This window comes from Pectinophora gossypiella, chromosome 1 (genome assembly GCF_024362695.1).
Source record: "Pectinophora gossypiella chromosome 1, ilPecGoss1.1, whole genome shotgun sequence".
Classification (NCBI taxonomy): Eukaryota; Metazoa; Arthropoda; class Insecta; order Lepidoptera; family Gelechiidae; genus Pectinophora; species Pectinophora gossypiella.
This window is the reverse complement of record NC_065404.1, coordinates 6,291,263-6,310,136: the sequence shown is the minus strand read 5'-3', so window position 1 is coordinate 6,310,136 and position 18,874 is coordinate 6,291,263. Positions and strand designations below refer to the sequence as shown.

Sequence of the window (18,874 nt, the reverse complement as noted above, 5' to 3'; positions counted from 1 at the left end):
GCATGGTCGATCACCACCATATTGCCATTTAAGGCATGATCCAAAACTATCGAGTCGCCATTTAAGGCATGGCCAAAGACCACCAAATCGCCATTTAAGGCATGGTCAAAGACCACCGTATCGCCATTTAAGGCATGGCCAAACACCACCAAGTCGCCATTTAAGGCATGGTCAAAGACCACCATATCGCCATTTAAGGCATGGTCAAAGACCACCATATCGCCATTTAAGGCATGGTCAAAGACCACCATATCGCCATTTAAGGCATGGTCAAAGACCACCAAGTCGCCATTTAAGGCATGGTCAAAGACCACCATATCGCCATTTAAGGCATGGTCAAAGACCACCAAGTCGCCATTTAAGGCATGGTCAAAGACCACCATATCGCCATTTAAGGCATGGTCAAAGACCACCAAGTCGCCATTTAAGGCATGGTCAAAGACCACCAAGTCGCCATTTAAGGCATGGTCAAAGACCACCATATCGCCATTTAAGGCATGGTCAAAGACCACCAAGTCGCCATTTAAGGCATGGTCAAAGACCACCATTAGATCACAACTTGTTTTGCAGAATTTCTTTTATATATTTTGTTAATTGTAAACGACAAAATATATAAAAGAAAAAATAAACTATTTCTATTCTATTATATTTAAATGCCAACTAATAAAAAAAACAATCCTTTTTTTTTAAGGTAAGTATCTAGTTTTAAAAGGATTTAAGGATTTAAATTAAATTTAAAACGTTCGTATAATAAAGTCACAGCCATTTAACAATTTAAAAAAAAACAACTAAAAATGTTTAAAAAATAACTTCATCAAATAATTTAAATATTTAGCCATCGACTCTGAAACCAGGCCAAAAAAATATTTTTTCGATTATTTGAATATCGCAGTGACAACACTAGTTACCAATAAATTAAAAATAATATAACTTGGCGGGTTTTCACGATATTCCTTCGCGATAATCCTTATGAGGATTATTTATTTACATTACTACAAATGATAAGAAAACTATTTAATTACATCATAATTGATTATTCTGGACTTTTTACTTATCAGAAGGATGATAGTCTGTCCGTTCCTGCTCGCGTTCAAACATCCCGCCGCTGAACAATTTTCTAATACATACCTACAGTTGCAGTTCTTAATGTTATTCCCTTTCCTTTTAAACAAAACAGATACTCACCTCCTCGTCGCCAAAATATGTAGTGTATTCGTCTCAATATAATTATATAAATAAATATCGGCTCGTTGCCACACACTACGTCTTCACTCCACCCCCGTACCTCCCCGTACAGTTTACTTTTTAATTGTGGCCACCGCGTAGTGCATTGCCCGAGACGACAGAATATATATGTGAATCGATTATATCGATTCAAGTATTTTATAATATATTACATATGCCTGCAGTGGGACACTGGGTGTTACTAATAATAATTACATATTTATTTATATATTTAATTATACCTACGTGTATTACAATAAGATGTGTTTATGTACTTATGTAAACACTACACCTACTTTGGTCAGGACATTGCAGGCTGATCACCTGATTGCCCAAAGTTAAGCCGTTGGTCCCGGTTCCTACTTACTGATGTAAGTACGTAGTCGTTACATGAGTCATGTCAGGGGCCTTAGGCGGCTCAATAATAACCCTGGCACCAGGTTGATGAGGTTGGTCATCACCTCACAACCCACACGATAGAAGAAGAATTGATTTACGGTTATTAGGTTATTACTATACTTACCCACCAACTCATTACACAGTTTTATATTATCAATCAATTTACGTCATACTACCAGGATACATAATATTAGAAATTAAAAAAATATTATTAAAAAAGAATATAAGTACTTATAAGTAAACTCTGTGTTCAAGCAGATCATAATTGGCATGCGAAAACAAATATTACACAAATATAATATGGCTTGTAAAAAAAGCTTTTTTCCTCTTTTTCCGTATTATTTATTAATTGGCTATTCGTGGAATATTTTAGTCACGTTCAACCAGTAACTTTGTCTCTTATTAAAATTCAATTCTACATTTTTGTGTTCGCATTTCATTGTACAATTTCATATCACCGATTCTAGCTTAAAAATATTTCAGTGTTTTGTAAAAAGCAGTTGCTTTTATTAAAAAAAAAACTAATTAATTAAATTAATTAATTTTATTTAAAAATTAATTAAGTTGTTAATTTTGTAAAAAGTACCTACCGTTACCTATTTATTTATTAGTACTTACCTATTTATTTATGTACTTACTTTTACATTTATTATTTATTTATTATATTCAAGTTATTATGATGACAATAAAATGGGAATTTAATTAATATTCAGGGCATTTAGCAACATTTATTTTTAAAACAGATATTTTTGAGGAAAATTGTTAAAAAATAACATTAAAAAGGGCTTGTTTCCTGGCAGCGTCATAATATCCGGCAACAGAAGATAACGTCAGTATTTTGCTGTAACGCTGCACGCCGCGTTTCAAATACGCTTTTAAATTTTATCTCAATTTATTCAGGTCGCACTTGCCTACCTGTAAAAGCTTTTTTATGCATTTTAATTTTCCAAGGAGACAAATGCAAAATTACTTGTGTTTTATTTGTTAAAAGGCTTAATAAAATGTTTTGTGTAGGTATATTTCGCATTTCACGGTTTTTTTACATTAGTACCTACAACCTATACTCTAAAATTATTTGTCGCACACACCATAAAAGTGGGGTGAAAATTACCTGTGTCGCCGGAATTTCCGTCTCCCGTATCATTATAATTTTTACTCCAACATTATTATTACTGTCATCGTAAATTATTGTGTTACGTACTGAATACGATATTAGACTTACTTCTATAAAAGCAGGCCATAAAATAAATAATGGCGGAGAAAAATATCAGTTCCTGCATAGGTATCTACTTCCCAATAAAGAAATAGAGCAAGTTATATATATGTATAATATGTTTTAATTGAATGACATGACATATGATAAGTAACAGAATTATAAAATACAACCTTAATAAGTTTGCAATAAGTACCTAGTTCCTGATTAAAAATATGTTATGAAATTAATGATAAAAACCGTAAAAATATAAAAATTTTTTCAAGTAGGTATGCGTATTATGTATTGCGCATTAGCTTTACATTGATGTACTTACCTAATAAGAACATATGTACAATAATGTGTAAGGACTTACTATTTACTTTTATAATGTCCTGCTATTATGTGCAATTAACATATTTACATTGATGTGTGTTTTGTTGGTGCAGGTGTGGGTGTGTACATATCGCGTGTGGAGGAGGGCTCGGTGGCGGAGCGCGCAGGGCTTCGCCCCGGGGACTCCATCCTGCAGGTCAACGGCACACCCTTCTCCGGGATCTCCCATGAGGATGCCCTTAAGGTATTTATCCATACCCTTAGAGTGCCTTCACATTAGGCGCCTCAGTAGGGTTTAAGTCACGCAATTTGCTCAGACTCAAAAAATAAATATTCGTGCGGCTGCCCCGCTGCTTAGGCGCATCATGAGAAGGTACCCTTTTAGTATAAAATCTCACAGGATTTGTCATAAACCAGCCTTACACGTCTTTCAAAGTGGCGTGCCAAGTCTACATATTTATAAAACTCTATAAACATTAGTAGCAACGTAAAATGTCCTAAAGTTCCTGTTTACGAGGAAAATGTTATCACAAGCTAAAGCAATGCGTGCTGCTTGTAAAATTAACTTAACAAATATAAAGGCTCATCCAGTTTACGCTAGCAGCTCGATCGGAATGTTGCGCCTACGCTGCACTGCCTCGCAACATCACGTATTTTTTAGTTTTCCCCACATTCATAAATTTTGCTACTACAAAACACTAGTGCTTACATTGTCACCGCTGTTAAGCTCATGTCACCTATATCATACCTAGCCAGTGGGGGACATTGGAACCTGTTGCGGCTGGCAGGCCTTCCTGAGCGAGAGCCAAATGACGCCACGCCAACAGCCAAACGCCCCCCACAATGTCATGTACCAAGCTTCTTATAAAAATTTACTGGTACACAATACATCGCTACTCTATCAAGTTAGACTGCTTCTTATAAAATAAAATACTGGTTCATATACGTAACGTGTATGTGAAGGTATAGACGTTCTCGCATCAGATTAAGAACGTAATTTCCGGTCGCAGGGACTTTTCTTTTTAAAGTTTCTTGAATTTGGAATGTTTGAGGTTATTAATGTCGGAGTGGCATTACTTACTTACCTATATTTTTGTAGTGGTAATATGTATTGTGACTAAAACATTTTCCTAGAAGCGCTGTAAATAATGAGACGGACTTACCTACAACTGTTTACCTGACTTCGCATGGAAAGCTAAAAGGCAAGGGTTATAGTTTTAGTAGTACATCGGGTATACGTAATGTATTTTAGTATGTTCGACTATAGCTCCAACATTAACAATCCGATATTGTCACAGACAAGCGCCATCTAGCGAAAACGGGATGTAACAATTTAGCTAGCTGGACACATATTTTATCATAAAACAAAAGAAAAACAATAGAAACAAAATGGAGTAGCAAGAACGACGCCGTTTTATTTTCCCGCTCCTTATATTCATTTTATACAACCAAATATATCCAAAGCGAGCTACCTATTCTTCAGATATTAATGAATGGGGTATGAGCGGCCAGAAGGTATTTTTTGTCTAGGGTGTTAGTTTGTGGAACTTGTTACAGTTAATTAACTTTAATGGGAACTGATCTTTTGATCTAAAACAAGATTATTTACTGTTGTTAAGTGCATCTCTTGAAACTATAGTCTCTAAGGATCTTAGATAAATGGGATTGATCATCTTACGCATCGTTGCAACACCATTTTCTTTTGCGTCATTCAACTTCGTTGTCTTCGGACATGCAAAACTGGAATATATATTTGATATTAGGATTGTTGTAAGCTTTCTGAATGATCATCATTATTTCTAGCGATTTATCTTGCGTTCTGAATCATAAGGAACACAGTTATTTAAACCTTATAAATTATATATCATAGTTGCTCATAAAAGTATCATTATTCAGTGCTCAAGTCCTTCTCGGTATAATAACGAAGGATTTGCCTCGTGACATGGTAAGTAAGTAGGCGGACGGATGACGAACTACATCAATCATAAGACTTGTCACAACCCTAATATCTATGACGTCCCGCTCACTTTCAGATAACTTTTATAGCGACAAGGTGACTCCAACAAACATACAAGTATTATTATTCAAGTCAAAAGTCAAGTTACTCTGTTAAATGGAACCTATGTTTAGTAAATAAAGAACATTAATTATAGGGCTTTAAAAATATACAGCGGCAAATGATAATCTAGAGTTTTATGCTATTTTACTTATTAGAGCTACAGCTCTTGCAACTGAATTAGAAGTCGTTTGAATGCATCACTTTACGATGTAAAAAAGAGTGGAATTTATAATTGCATATTTATATATACAAGCTCTTGGGACATCGTAACGAATACTGAGGGGGATGATTCAGACCATGATTCGGAGTTAATATCATGTGGTTTTGTTTTAATTTATTTTCAATTCTATACTTTTGCGACGGAAAATTCCACGTAATATCAACTCAGAATCTTGGTCTGGATCATCCTTCAAAGTTTTCGTTACGATACCCTGTACTTATAAAAAATACTTAATAAATATTTTGTTTTCGTACCATAAAATTCCACCTTTTATCAATTTCAACCCGCGTCCCATTGCGATTGACAGATAGAACCGGAGTCAATCTCTTATCTCATTCGCGTGCCCTTTGATCAACGGCGAGTAAATAGTGATCTTTATAGTTTTTGTTCATCGTAGCGAAAGTTTCCCCTCACGTAATATTTAGCCTATTATATTACACGTCCTTCAGTATAATCCGACGCAAAAATATCGTTACATTTAGGCACCAGCATTAGCGGATATGCCAAATCCATCAAAGAAACGGGCCTGTCCGGAAGACGAATTCGCTCGACCGTTATATTTCACCCAAAGATAACTATAACCACTTACTTTTTATTCTTACCCGAAATCTTATGATTAGTTTACATGCATGATTAGTTTACACAACAAGAATAGTCTGATGTTTTTGTATGGAAAACTTACCAGACCGTGCGACGGACGATTGGGTCGTCACGTCTGAGAAAGTTACAATTTCCGATAATGAATCTCTGCCCCTAATTGGCTTTTATTCTGTGGATACTGTCACATCAGGGCGCTAACTAACCTCCGTAAACAGTGAGACCTTACGGGTAGAGTTTCTTAAATAAAGTGACGTTATTTTATGATATTATTTCTAGTTAAAAATCTGGCACCATGTTTTCTTTAGCTTCTGTTGTCGCCTCAGTTACGATTGCCCTTGGGCCAGTTTAGTTTTCGTAACGAACAAGGTTATTATACTACCGAACATAGAATAACATTTTATTAATATAACCAATTTGGCCTTTGGGGAAATCCTATACTGGTACTTTATCAAGTGACGGACTATGTCAGTGTAGTGTCATCATCATTAGTACACTCTAGAATCCATTAGTTCATAAAGCAGATCATAAGACATCCGTAATAGTATTTGCCAACGCCACGGCTTTATAGCCGCTTGTAAGCTAACGACTAATCAACTAAAAAACCTACACAAAGCACATGGATTAAATTAAAAAAGCTGAATGTACTTATTGTATATTTTCAACCCTGATTTAAATACATTTTGTACATTCGACATCATAGTTTAACGAGGAATATAGAACATGCAAAAGGCATTAACTGGCGAGCTGGGTATGACAGGTCGACACGACACCACCGCGGCTTCTATTTCCGCGCGCCCGTCAAGTTGTCGACTGATTTCACGATCACTGCTTGCTTATTGCAAATAGCTTTATAAAATGTCGAACAATAAACGTGATGTACTTACGAGGAAAATGGAATGCTGGCGATTCCCGCCTCTATTTTGCCGTGTCTACAAGTAATTGCCTCTGTAAATAGTCCTACAGCGGAAAATGACGTCTTATGAAAAAAAAAAACTGGGAACAATTTACACGCCGGCGCCGTGCTGTTGTATGTTAGACTCTATCTTGCGTAAATTAGAATTCATTTAAACTTTCATTTCCAAGATCATTTCTAACTAACATCTATCAAGTCATTTAAGCTAGCAATCATGATAAACCTTATTAATCTTGTTTTTTCTATTACACGCGGAATGATAAGAAGGTAGGTACAAATGCACCTAAAATAACTTAGTTTTCTTTGGCTTATTGATACGGTTGTTGATTGGAGGGAGTCAATAGGACCGGAGTCAATCTCTAATCTCATTCGCGTGCCCTTTGATCAACGGCGAGTAAATAGTGATCTTTGTGCCTAGTCAAAACAGAAGGAAATTCGTCTGCCAATACAAACAAAAGGCAACAGCAATCAATAACGGTGGTTGGCAGCATTTTTCCGGCGGTTAATTCGTCGCCGGTTCGTGACTGCGCGAGTTAAAGCTAACAAGAGTAACAAGCGGTGGTCGGAGCTTTCCGTTCATGTACTAAACCACTGGAGGTTAATGACGGCTTACACTCTGTGCACTTTGAGTTAATACTCCGCTTGGATAAATACCTATCACCTCGCTAACTGCAATGAGAAAACACTCACCAGATACATATTTTTATTCCTCCGACCCGCAGGTGCAACTCGGAGTTCATCTTTTCCCCAACTACGATGAGACAAGTGCAATAAATAATAATATTATTTCAAAGCTTCAACGATCCACTCCAGCATATTATCTACGTAATACTTTCTAAACTTTTTCTAAACATATTTTGCAAGTGTAATATCGTCGCAAGGACCCGCCACTCATGAAATTGCGTTTACTTTAACAATAGTTGAGTAAGCATACAAGTTTGTGAATAAATCAAGAGTTCACAAGCAGTCCGGCTCACAAAAGACCCCGGCCTCTATTCATATACAGTCTGCAATAAAAAGAGGACAGTTTTTACAGTAGATAAGTTATATAAAAGTAAAATTCCTTTATTTAAATACTTAATTAAAAAACTGGAAACATTTTATTCTAGTTAGTAAGTAAATGTTATGAAAAAATGGACTTCATAAAATATTCAAAGTTATCGAGTTGGCAAAAGAGCGTCAGTATCTTTTCGACATTTACGTTTTTGTCCCGAGGGTAAATGTGAGGTAATGATGTTGACAATCGTAAAAAGTTAGCTAATATTCCTCGCAAGAAGGTAAAGTTGGGATTAGTGTTGAGTTCATCTCGAGGAAGTTGCCTTGTCACGTTCATGTCTGGGAAAAAGACATTGCAAGTAGCATTACGGGGCTGGGAGAATATTATTGTGTACGTGCTTGACTCATTGTGGGTACGTTACGTAATGAATAATATAGCTACTGAGAGAACAAGAAAGCGCGTATATCGCATTTGAGTTTCCATTATGAGAATTAATGTAAGTATGCATGGAATGCATATGTCACAATTTTTCATACTTAGTCATTATTAATATTTGTGGGTTGGTTTTGAAACACTCCAAAAGCAATTTAGGCATCTGAAAAAGTCAGAGAGACTTTTTCAGATGCCTAAATTGCTTCTGTCTCCAACAGGAGCGTGGTCTCTACCACGCTCACAGACAGAAGAGCCTATTTGAAGTATTGGAACATAAAGCCAGTGTAGGAGGGTCAAGCAAACGTGAAGCTATTTTTGCAGACGTCGGCCGACGGTTCCTTCCGTCGGTACTCGCGATATCGTCTGATTTACGACGCACTGTCTAGCATTCACTAGGAGTTTGCAGAACACAGCCACTTTTGTACTGAATGCATTATTTGCTTAGAAACAGTATAACAAAAACTCCTTCTAATGCCAAATATTGCAAATATTTTCATTCCATGTTTTTACAAGCCAAGAATTTCTTTGAATTGTTTGTTCAAAATTCAAAATTCAAAAATATCTTTATTCAGTAGGTAACATAGTTACACTTTGAATCGTCAATTTTACATAACGAACGTCTCATCCGCCTAAAACTACTGCAGCTTCTCACAACCTGTATAGCCGGGGAAAAGAAGCTGCAAGAAAAACCTCGGCACAGGGCCCTAGACGTTCTTTAAAAAAATAAAAATAAACATAAAACATAAAATATTGGTATACAATTGAGTAATTTAGCTGCCTAATATCAGTTCTCAGACAGTTAATCCCATGCATTCATATCTTCTAAATAATCACTAACTTTATAATAACCTTTTTTGTAAAGTTTTTGTTTAACTACTGTCTTAAAACAGTTGAAAGGCAAATTCTGAATGTCAATGGGAATCTTATTGTAAAAACGTATACATTGCCCCTTAAAAGATTTAGTAATCTTATGTAATCGACTGACTTGTAAAGCAAGTTTATTTTTGTTCCTGGTATTAACAATGTGCCGATCGCTATTTTTTGCAAATAATCCTATATGTTTTTTTACATATATTAAGTTTTCAAAGATATATTGTGATGCCAAAGTTAAAATATTAATTTCTTTAAATTTATTTCTAAGTGACATCTTGGGTCCCAATTTGTAAATCGCCCGAATGGCTCGCTTTTGCAGAACAAAAATGCTGTTCATATCTGCAGCATGACCCCACAGCAAGATGCCGTACGACATTAGACTGTGGAAGTAGGCAAAATAAACTAATCGCGCGGTTTCTACATCGGTTATTAAACGAATTAAAATGTTCATGTTTGGCAGCTCGGGTTGAAATTGTTTGCCAATAAACTTTTGCAACTTTCCTTCCTCAGTGATAAGTCTACCAGGAACTATCCACATCAATAGACAAGGACTTGCTAAACTACTTGAAAGAAATAGTTTTTAGTGAGTGACCGTTCACGGGATATTTAGAATGTTCTTTAAATAAACAATGAAGTTTGGTTAATTCGATTTAGGTAAGTTTATCACCAGAATGCCTATGAGAAATAAATTCACGCAAACACATCCCTTCGTACGATCCGCGCCGAGTCGTCTGCCGTACGAAGGTCGATGACGTCACGACGTCGTCAACAGCTGACGATCTGGTTATCATGCTGCCATAACCCGCCTTATTGTATAATACTTGTCTTTGAAGACTACGGGAATATACGTATGGTATTTTTTACCGCGTTGTAGGAGATAGTAGATATTACTGGTACTAGGACGGACTTTATTTTGCGTGTATTTATTGTAGCTTGCAATATTCTTTCTTTTTTGTCGCAAGGTATTTTGTTTTAGTTAGATTCAAATTCACATCTTAGAATTAAATAGTAAGTAAGTAGTAGTTTGCAAGTTGTTTTATGACAAATTGTATATACATTCCTTGATAGGGATTACGATTTACGAGCAAGAGTATAGTGTGGTTTGTCTGTTGTGTTAGGAGTAACGTCTGAACTAAATCCATATGGACTGTGTATACTTATATCATTATCTATATTCGTATTGTTACTTGATATTCCCTGAATATTCCGAATTTCCTCAGTAATATATAAACCTCCTAAAATGGTGCTCCTCCTAGAAAGACTATTTCTACGTAATATCCAAGGAAAAGGGTGTGTGCTACAGGACTATTGCTTGTCAGTGTCCTCGAATACCATGGTTCGTCGACGTTAAGTTCGGGAGGAAACATCTCAAAATTGCTTTTAGGTTAAGATCTTTGCTTACCTAATGAAAAAAAAATCTTCCCCAACCCGCGAAGTTTGTGGAAAGAGGGAAGATACGTACGATATCTTATATAAATGTGCCCAGAATGCTTCACAAAGGCAGTCTTTACTTAAGCAACCAAAAGTTAGCAGTCAGAGTAGTGATATAGGTATCTTGGAGGCCCTTTTATCAGAGCCTACGAGCAGAGAATCATATTTGATTTATGCTTTCATTCAGCTTAACATCTTAGGCTGTTGTGTGTGGGGGCATGAAATAAATATACTTATTATGATTTTTATCAGTTTTAGATAGTCTTGATTGATGGGGCTGCCATAACAAACTTTTTTGTTAAAAGCCCCTAAATAAAAGACAGAGAAAAAAAAGAAAAAGAATATTGTATGGTTGTGTGTTGTGTTAAGAGTAAAGTCTAAGTATACTAAATGTCATCCGTATAGCCTCTGTATTTTTAGATCATTATTCTATTCGTATTGCTATGTTATGAGAAATGGCTAAGTAAATTTATTAGTTTTCCATATAAACATAAAAAAAAGCTTACGACTGCGACTCTACCTTCTCTTATGCGGTAGTCATAAAAGCATATCTCGTAATACAATTTTATTCTAATGGTTGGCTCTTCAATTCTATAGCTGCATAACATAAAAAATTCGCGTTTGCATTTATTGTGGAAATGCAAATGATATTTATATTATTCTGAGGCTGCCAAGTCCCGGGTGTATGTGCTTCTGAGTTACGTCATCTGGGGAACAGGAAGGCATTATTTTTTTAGTAAGCATTCTTGTTTTAATTAAAAGGGCTACAAAAGGCTGTTCTTGGCTGAGGGAACCAGATGTCTGAAAATTTTTTATTGCTTTGGATTTATATCTGATGTCCAAACATTTAGGTGATAATTTATCTGGAGAAACAATAAACAATTTATATTTCTAACGACCACCACCACTACCCTGCGACCACTGCCCTATTTTTCCCTAAAAAAGTAGCATGGAAAATGCTGCACCGACAAGAGCGTGGCTCTTAAATTGATGATGATTTCTAACGACCACAATGCAGAATAAACACCGTCTATTGCTAGATACTCCGGTATCATAACGCAAAGAGTACTTATCGCTAAAGATATTGCTTTTATTGCCTGTCTATCCTTTAATTGTCTAATTGGTTTAACCATTTACCCATGTAGTCATGACCCACACACGTTTTGTTGATTCTTATTTATGGAAACATAAAATTAGTTTTATGCGATTCGAGGAGGCAACATTATTTTTATGAGTTGAACATAAAGTTTTATGAGGTAGGGATTACCTCTAATATAACGTACCTGGTAGGTAAGGAACATTTCCGATGGATAATAGATGTTATCCTTTTGGGATAATTTTTGCTGTACTTGTGTACAGTCATGAGCAATATCACGTACCCACTTTAGAAGGTTCTCTATTTTTACGCATAAATTTTTATGTAATAATTTACCATGGCATAATGTTACTTGTCCTATTATTAGTTACGCATAGTATTAATTTGTCATAACTTTTTAAGCATAATAATTAATGACAATAATGATATATAAGCATAATTATTATAAGCATAAAAACTATACTCCGAATAAGAAAAGTTTTGGCACAACTTTGAACATTTCCGAAACTTACTTTTTCCTTGACTGCATTTGGTTCATGATTGTGACGTTTTATATTTTTTGACTCTATTTCATGCTGTTAGTCATCATTCAGCATACTTTTCGTGTGTAAGATAAACATGCTGGCGGCGTAGGGGTGGCCCAAGGGCCACCCCCGCCGAACCCTAACCTACTGTTATGCCTTGTAAAAATTATGACAAAACACTATTATTCTAAAAAAGAATTATGGATACCTATTTATATGCGAATCAAAATACCAACAAATATTAGTCCAAAAATAAGTTATACCTAACAAACCAGTATTCCTAGATGTTATTATGGGAAAGTACTATTATGCTTAAAAACGTTATGCGAAAAGGATTATGATAATTAAAATTATGACAAAACCATTTATGCATTTTAAGAGAATCCCACTTTAGAACCCTGTCCTGTCTGAACCCTTAATGAGACTTACGGTTTAATTTGCCAAAAAAGTTAATGTGACATGGTTTCAAAGTGTATATATATTAGTACTCGTGACCGTACAGTTCAGTGTTAGTCGAAGATAGCTCTGTAGCTGCGAAAGCGGAATAATGCTGAAAACGCATACATATTCGTATTAGAATATTTGATTTCTCATGGAATTATAGTCACTATCACAGAACATATAATCGTTTCATGTTTTGTGAAATTGTAAAACTCTTATGACGTCATCGTAAGAATTCGGCGCGTAGGTAATGTTACTGGATTTTATCAAATTAGTAGAATAAAAATCGACCTTATCTGTTCTGCCATAATTACGAGTATTATAATTAATTCCATATAACATTAAAAAATTTAGTGAATTCGCGTTTCCCAGCCCACGTGTTCCGCTTTTTCGGCTTTATGTGTATCAAGTATAAGTACATAATCATATAGGAAAACTTGTTTCGGATGAAAACAATACTCTGCGACAAAGTTTTGATTATCTTTTTAGATTGGTTCACTCTTTGTTTGGTGTATGGGGGAGTTTCTATTAGGATTGTATTTCTTCTGTCTCTTAAAACATTAGCAGAATACCTACACTGTACTTATTTTTAGATGTAGTTGAATCACGTGTAGTTAAGTAGGTATAGTATGAACTGTACGACGTACGTTATATTGAGTTACAAAGTTAAGTATTCATAATTTATTTATGTAGTAAAGCACCTAGCTTTGAAATGATAATCTAAAGGACACCAGCTATGCAAAGATAAATAATTATTTATGACAGAGTAACATTATGGATGAGAGAAGACATTTTTTTTTTTAATTTGGTTTAATTTAATTTTAACCTGATGCAAAGGCTGTCCATCGCCATTCAACGTGGCAACGCGGTGAGTGTCATGGGCACCTTTGCGCCAGGGATCCCTGCTCAATATTTAATTAAGTACTTTTGTTTGTTTTTTTTATTCTTTTCGACATATTGTATATTATTTTATAAATAAATTTTATGTTTGGAGATTGAACCCACCGCAAATTGTAGTTTAATGCCATGCAAAGAAAAATAGAAATACCTACACAGGATTACACGTAGTCTTTGGGTTACACTAGGGAGCGCCCAACTCTATTCGAGTTACACACATTCGCTTTAATCTGCTTAAAGTTCGCAACACTTTATACTATAGTGCGTATACATAGCGCGCGATGCGACAAGTACCGTTACTGTTGGTTTCGACCAATAGACTTACGATGTTTATCTACGTAGACAGTTTACGATGCGTCTATTAGTCGAAGTAGCGTTATTTGTCGCGTTTACGTAGACAACGTAAGAGAGAGGCCACACGGGCGTTGCATATCAAATAATATCATGAGTACCTACCACGACGTCGCAACGTATCGTGTGGCATATCGTTGTGACCGCTTAAAAGGGCTTAGCCAAGTTACAATCGCTCAAAAGCTAACGCTTTAAACGAATGGAAATGTTTGAAATTGACAAGAGTTGACTAAATGTTACGTGGTTTGCTTATGTTAATCCTTCTTCTTCTTCAATATTGTTCGGCTATGCGTTGCCTTTAAAGCAACGCATCGATATGCGATTGCAAATTGGCTTAGGTCCGCTGACGTCGCATCCGATCCACAACGCTTTTACGTATTTTGTGGCGTCGCTTATTTTCGTGGCAGCGGTGGGTAGCTGAACAATATGTGATTGTCCTCAGATGCTGAAATCGTGCCGGCAGCTGACGATGACGGTGCGAACGGCGGGCGCGCTGGTGGGCCGTGCCTCCTGCTCGTGGATGGACCGATACGGCCGGCCTGCGTCGCCGCCGCCGCCGCGCCCCCCGCGCTCCGCCAGCAAGGACCGCTCTATACGCAGGGTGAAACTCTAATAAGTATTATATAGTACTGATATCAAAGCAGCTGGAGGGCCGCGCGTCGTCATAGAATAAGGTATAATACTACGTACAGAACGGCAACTCTCCGCTCCCCACCAACGGCTGAGCTAGGTTTAACCCGCTTGGTCTTACGTCTTCAATCGTATGGGCGACAGACGTCACACACACACAGATGCACGTGTACGATTTTAACAATAAAGTTACGGTAGTAAAGTGTCGAAGGCGTCCCATAGGTTTAGGACGGCGCTACGGTCTAGTTGTCCCCGCCTTTAAACCCGTGGCTTAGATTTACACCCGCAGTTTCAGCGGATTTAACACGGTTTTAGTAGATAGTTCTTGAATACATAAATCCCGCATATAATAAGTATTATTTTGACAATCTTTCGCAGCATATTATAACCTAGCATATTAACATAAGTGTTTATGACATAAGTACCTATAATGCTATTGAATAAGTAAAGTCTTAGTAAAGTTTGGCAATATTACCAAATTGTTAAACAATGGCCCCGATTCCTGCAGACACCGCCTAATTTTATTTTAGGTTATATCCGTCATTTTCGTATCCGTCGAAAAGGAAAGGGACGGATGATTCACAGCTCTTAATTTTAGGAAGAATGAGTAAATTAATGTGTCGGGTTATTGACTGACGTAAAATTTTTAGACGGTTGGTTTAGATTTGTGCTTAAAATTGACGTGTGTTCCATAAATTTTATGCTTGTCGATTACCCGTCCCTTTCCTTTTCGGCGGATAAGAAAAGGACAGATATAACTTAAAATAAAATTAGATGGTATTTACAGGAATTAGCAGCAATGTTCCGCTTAGTTCCAAGGTGCTCTGCGGATATAACAAGAACTCTTCAAAATGGCAATTTGATAGAAGCTTGTTGCATAATTCATATACAGCTATCGGATCGGAACCATCCAAATTTTACTCCCGGTTTAATATCCGACATTTTTGTGCAGCTCATAAATCAAACGAGCCATCACACAGTGACGGCATTTATGTAAATGACAGCCTGTAATGGCCTTAATTATTTTATATCGTCGTAAAAATATACGTCTAATTTTGTGGTTGTTATGTGCGAATGCACATAAACTGCTATAGGAGGGTGGGGGCGGTGGTATGCTAATCGTTGTCCAGTGCCACTAAAGTCCGTCGTTTGCGGTTGTAATGAGGCGGCGAGGAGCGAGGCAGCGAGGCACGGCCGCGTGCCCTAGGCCGCCGCTCCGGCCGCCATCGATCCAGTGACCCCGCCGCGATAAACTTTTGGTGAATGAACTCAGAGTTCATTGTAACCACACATAATTTGTTTGACAGTTCCAATGCTATCTAGAAACTTAGATATGCGAACTTACGTGTACTTGAGACACAATAAGTACGACTAACACACATAGGATGTAACATTGATTTAAAAGATGTGTTGCTGTTGCAGTTTCTTGTCATTTCTTCTCCTCAGCCATACCTAACACCTTGCGAAATGACGTAAATTCAAAAATGTTACATTGACCTTCAACAAGTTTATCCATGATAATTACGTTGAATAAATGATTCTGATTCTGATTCATTAAGTTACTTCTCGTATAATCTTATGAGATTTGCTTTGTTCTAGGTGGACTTGTGCATAGAGCCCGGTCAATCGCTAGGGTTGATGATTAGAGGGGGGCTGGAGTATAACCTCGGCATCTACATCACAGGTGTAGACAAGGACTCTGTCGCCGATAGAGCTGGTCTCATGGTGAGTTTTTTTTTATAACAGATTTTTCAAGAAAATGCTATCTAATAGTTTGTGTTAAGTAATAATAAAAAAAGGTTGAAATTTTTGCTATGTCACAATTAGCCGATACTTAAAATGTTTCACGTAACTCCGTAAAATACGCTGTTTGTTTATATAGGTATCCCGTGTTGATCGTCGACTGTACGTATTCTAATGAATGAAAACACGAAAAAGGTTTTAAGGTTGTTTAAAAGCGAATGTACACACGGTCTCGGTTCACAAGCTATAAGGCGAAGTTTTTATCACAAGTCTCGGCGGGAAATTGAAATAACATTTTGGGTTTTGGATAAAATAGGACAACTGCTGTACGTACCTACTAGTTGTAATGATGAAAACATACTGTGTTGACTGGTCCGATGTGGTTTTTGAAAGGTTTTTATGCTCTTTTATTCGACAGTCGCGAACAATCGATACTGGGTCGTAGTTAAAAATATTGTCAGACCGGACGTATTCACCTTTTGTGTCGAGGCAATATTGATGCTTTCGAAAGGTGACAAGCGCTTTTTGGTTATATAAAAATATCAACAATAGCATAGACTTGCATATACATAGACGGACTTTAGGTAGGTAGGGAGAAATGTAAAGATCAACCACAATACTTTTTATTTATGGATCTATTGTAAGTAGGTATAGTGTATTTAGGTGAAACAGTCCAGTTTTGTGGAATACTGTACACTGACACAGAAAGACAAAAAGAGACTCGGGGCCTTTGAAATGTGGTGTTGGAGGAGGATGGAAAGAATAAGTTGTACTGAAAGGGTTACTAATGAATAATTGCTAGTAAGAGTAAGAGAAAAGAGGCAAATATTGTGAGTTATTGAGGATAGAAGAGGCAAGGTGATTGGATACTTACCTAAAACACCATAGAAGGGAAGCTACAAGAAAAGCGAGGAAGGGGAAGACCAAGAAGAGCTTACGTGGAACAGATTAAAGAGAAGGTCAACGTCGTGTCTTATAGGGAAGAGAAAAAATTGGCCTTTGATAGACAAGAATGGAGAATGCTACACCAATGAGACCATGGCTCTTAAATTAATGATGATTAAGAAAAGTTTATCCGGTTTGATATTTCATTCCTATTGGCGTAGTTGAATGTAGTCTTAATTGCGTTTGAAACTTCAATTTCAGTTCCATCTGTTGAGGCAAATGCAATTTCAGTTGCTAGTAACTAACGCAGGGACCGGCAAGACATCGCAAGTCAGAATTACCTCAACTTTGTTGCTGCGACTGTCTCGCTGGCGGTAAATTGCCAGTTTGCCTTCTATTAAACTTGCCGCGCAAAAGGAAATATTCATTTTATATGCCAATGCAAACGCAGAACTAGTTACATTTCTCGTTATTAAAGCGCAGCTAAAGAGACATACTCAGATCTTAAATTAGTTCCAACTAGAAATTATTCATGTTGAAAACACTTTAAAAGCAATGCAAAGCATAACTTTATACACTCTTCATCTTCGAGGTTTTATATAGCTACTTCGACCTTTCTAGGAAACTTTCAAACGATATAAATTAGAAATGTTTTATAAATAATACAGGTTATCGTGGCAACCATCGCGGCTCTATTTCGTACTGAGTTTTCGAGTGAAAATGCCCGAAGCAAGGTGTGGTTGGAAATTTATAGTGTTTGAGTTTCAGACCCGCCCCGTCTCGCGTCGCTTCCTTGCCTCATAACTTGATTTTAAAACTTTCACCTAGCAATTTGCCAAGTATTTTCATTACGCAGCCACTCATGATAATGTATCGGATTTTGTTTTTGGAAATTCTAATCACCTCGGGTCTTGTTAGGTTTGGAATTTGTGGAATAATCTGCGTAATTCTTTCATGGTTAAAAACAAATTTGTTTTGTTCATAGAACAATATTTTGTCAGACCCAGAAAGTTATAACCAGGATAGCTTTATGGCCACGAATGCCTTGGCCATACGTGCTCAGTCAACCGGCGAGACAGTGCGGTGACAGTGGGCGTAAAAACACTTGACCCTCATGGTCACCTGTCTCACCTTTACTCGGTACGTGTAGGTTAATTTGAAACCACGGCAATTCCACTAAAATCATAATTCATTGCTGGGCAGGTTGGCGACCAAATCCTAGAGGTGAACGGGCAGTCGTTCGTGGACGTGACGCACGACGAAGCGGTCGCGCAACTAAAGTACCACAAACGGATGTCACTCCTGGTGCGGGATGTGGGGAAGGTGCCCCATGCGTGCACCGCTTATGGGGAGAGAGACGCTGCGCCGAGGTTAGTACTTATCTATACACGGATCTGTTTATTTACATGACTAAGTCTCTTTCGAAAGGCATTTATTAGTTGTTCGTGGAACCAATAACTTACTTGTAATATCAGAGTTTTAAGTTGGAACCGTTATATAGGCCTACCATCAAATATTACGAAACATTTTCTGTCTATTAGTACCAGATGAGCTAGAACTGAGAGATTAATTTCCCGACAAGAAATGAACAACAAATTAGGAAAAGTTTTTTTACCAATCGCGCCTACTAC

At 36.9% G+C, this 18,874-nt stretch overlaps 1 protein-coding gene across 1 annotated transcript in view; it reads left to right on the top strand.

The window, feature by feature from the left end:
* Window positions 1–18,874, top strand: part of LOC126367875 (whirlin) — a 98,292-nt gene that overhangs the window by 43,175 nt on the left and 36,243 nt on the right. The window contains exons 6-9 of the mRNA XM_050011656.1: window positions 3,265–3,395; window positions 14,428–14,586; window positions 16,215–16,340; window positions 18,447–18,613. Of these exons, the coding sequence (XP_049867613.1) occupies window positions 3,265–3,395; window positions 14,428–14,586; window positions 16,215–16,340; window positions 18,447–18,613 (583 nt within the window). The remainder of the gene's footprint in view (window positions 1–3,264; window positions 3,396–14,427; window positions 14,587–16,214; window positions 16,341–18,446; window positions 18,614–18,874) is intronic.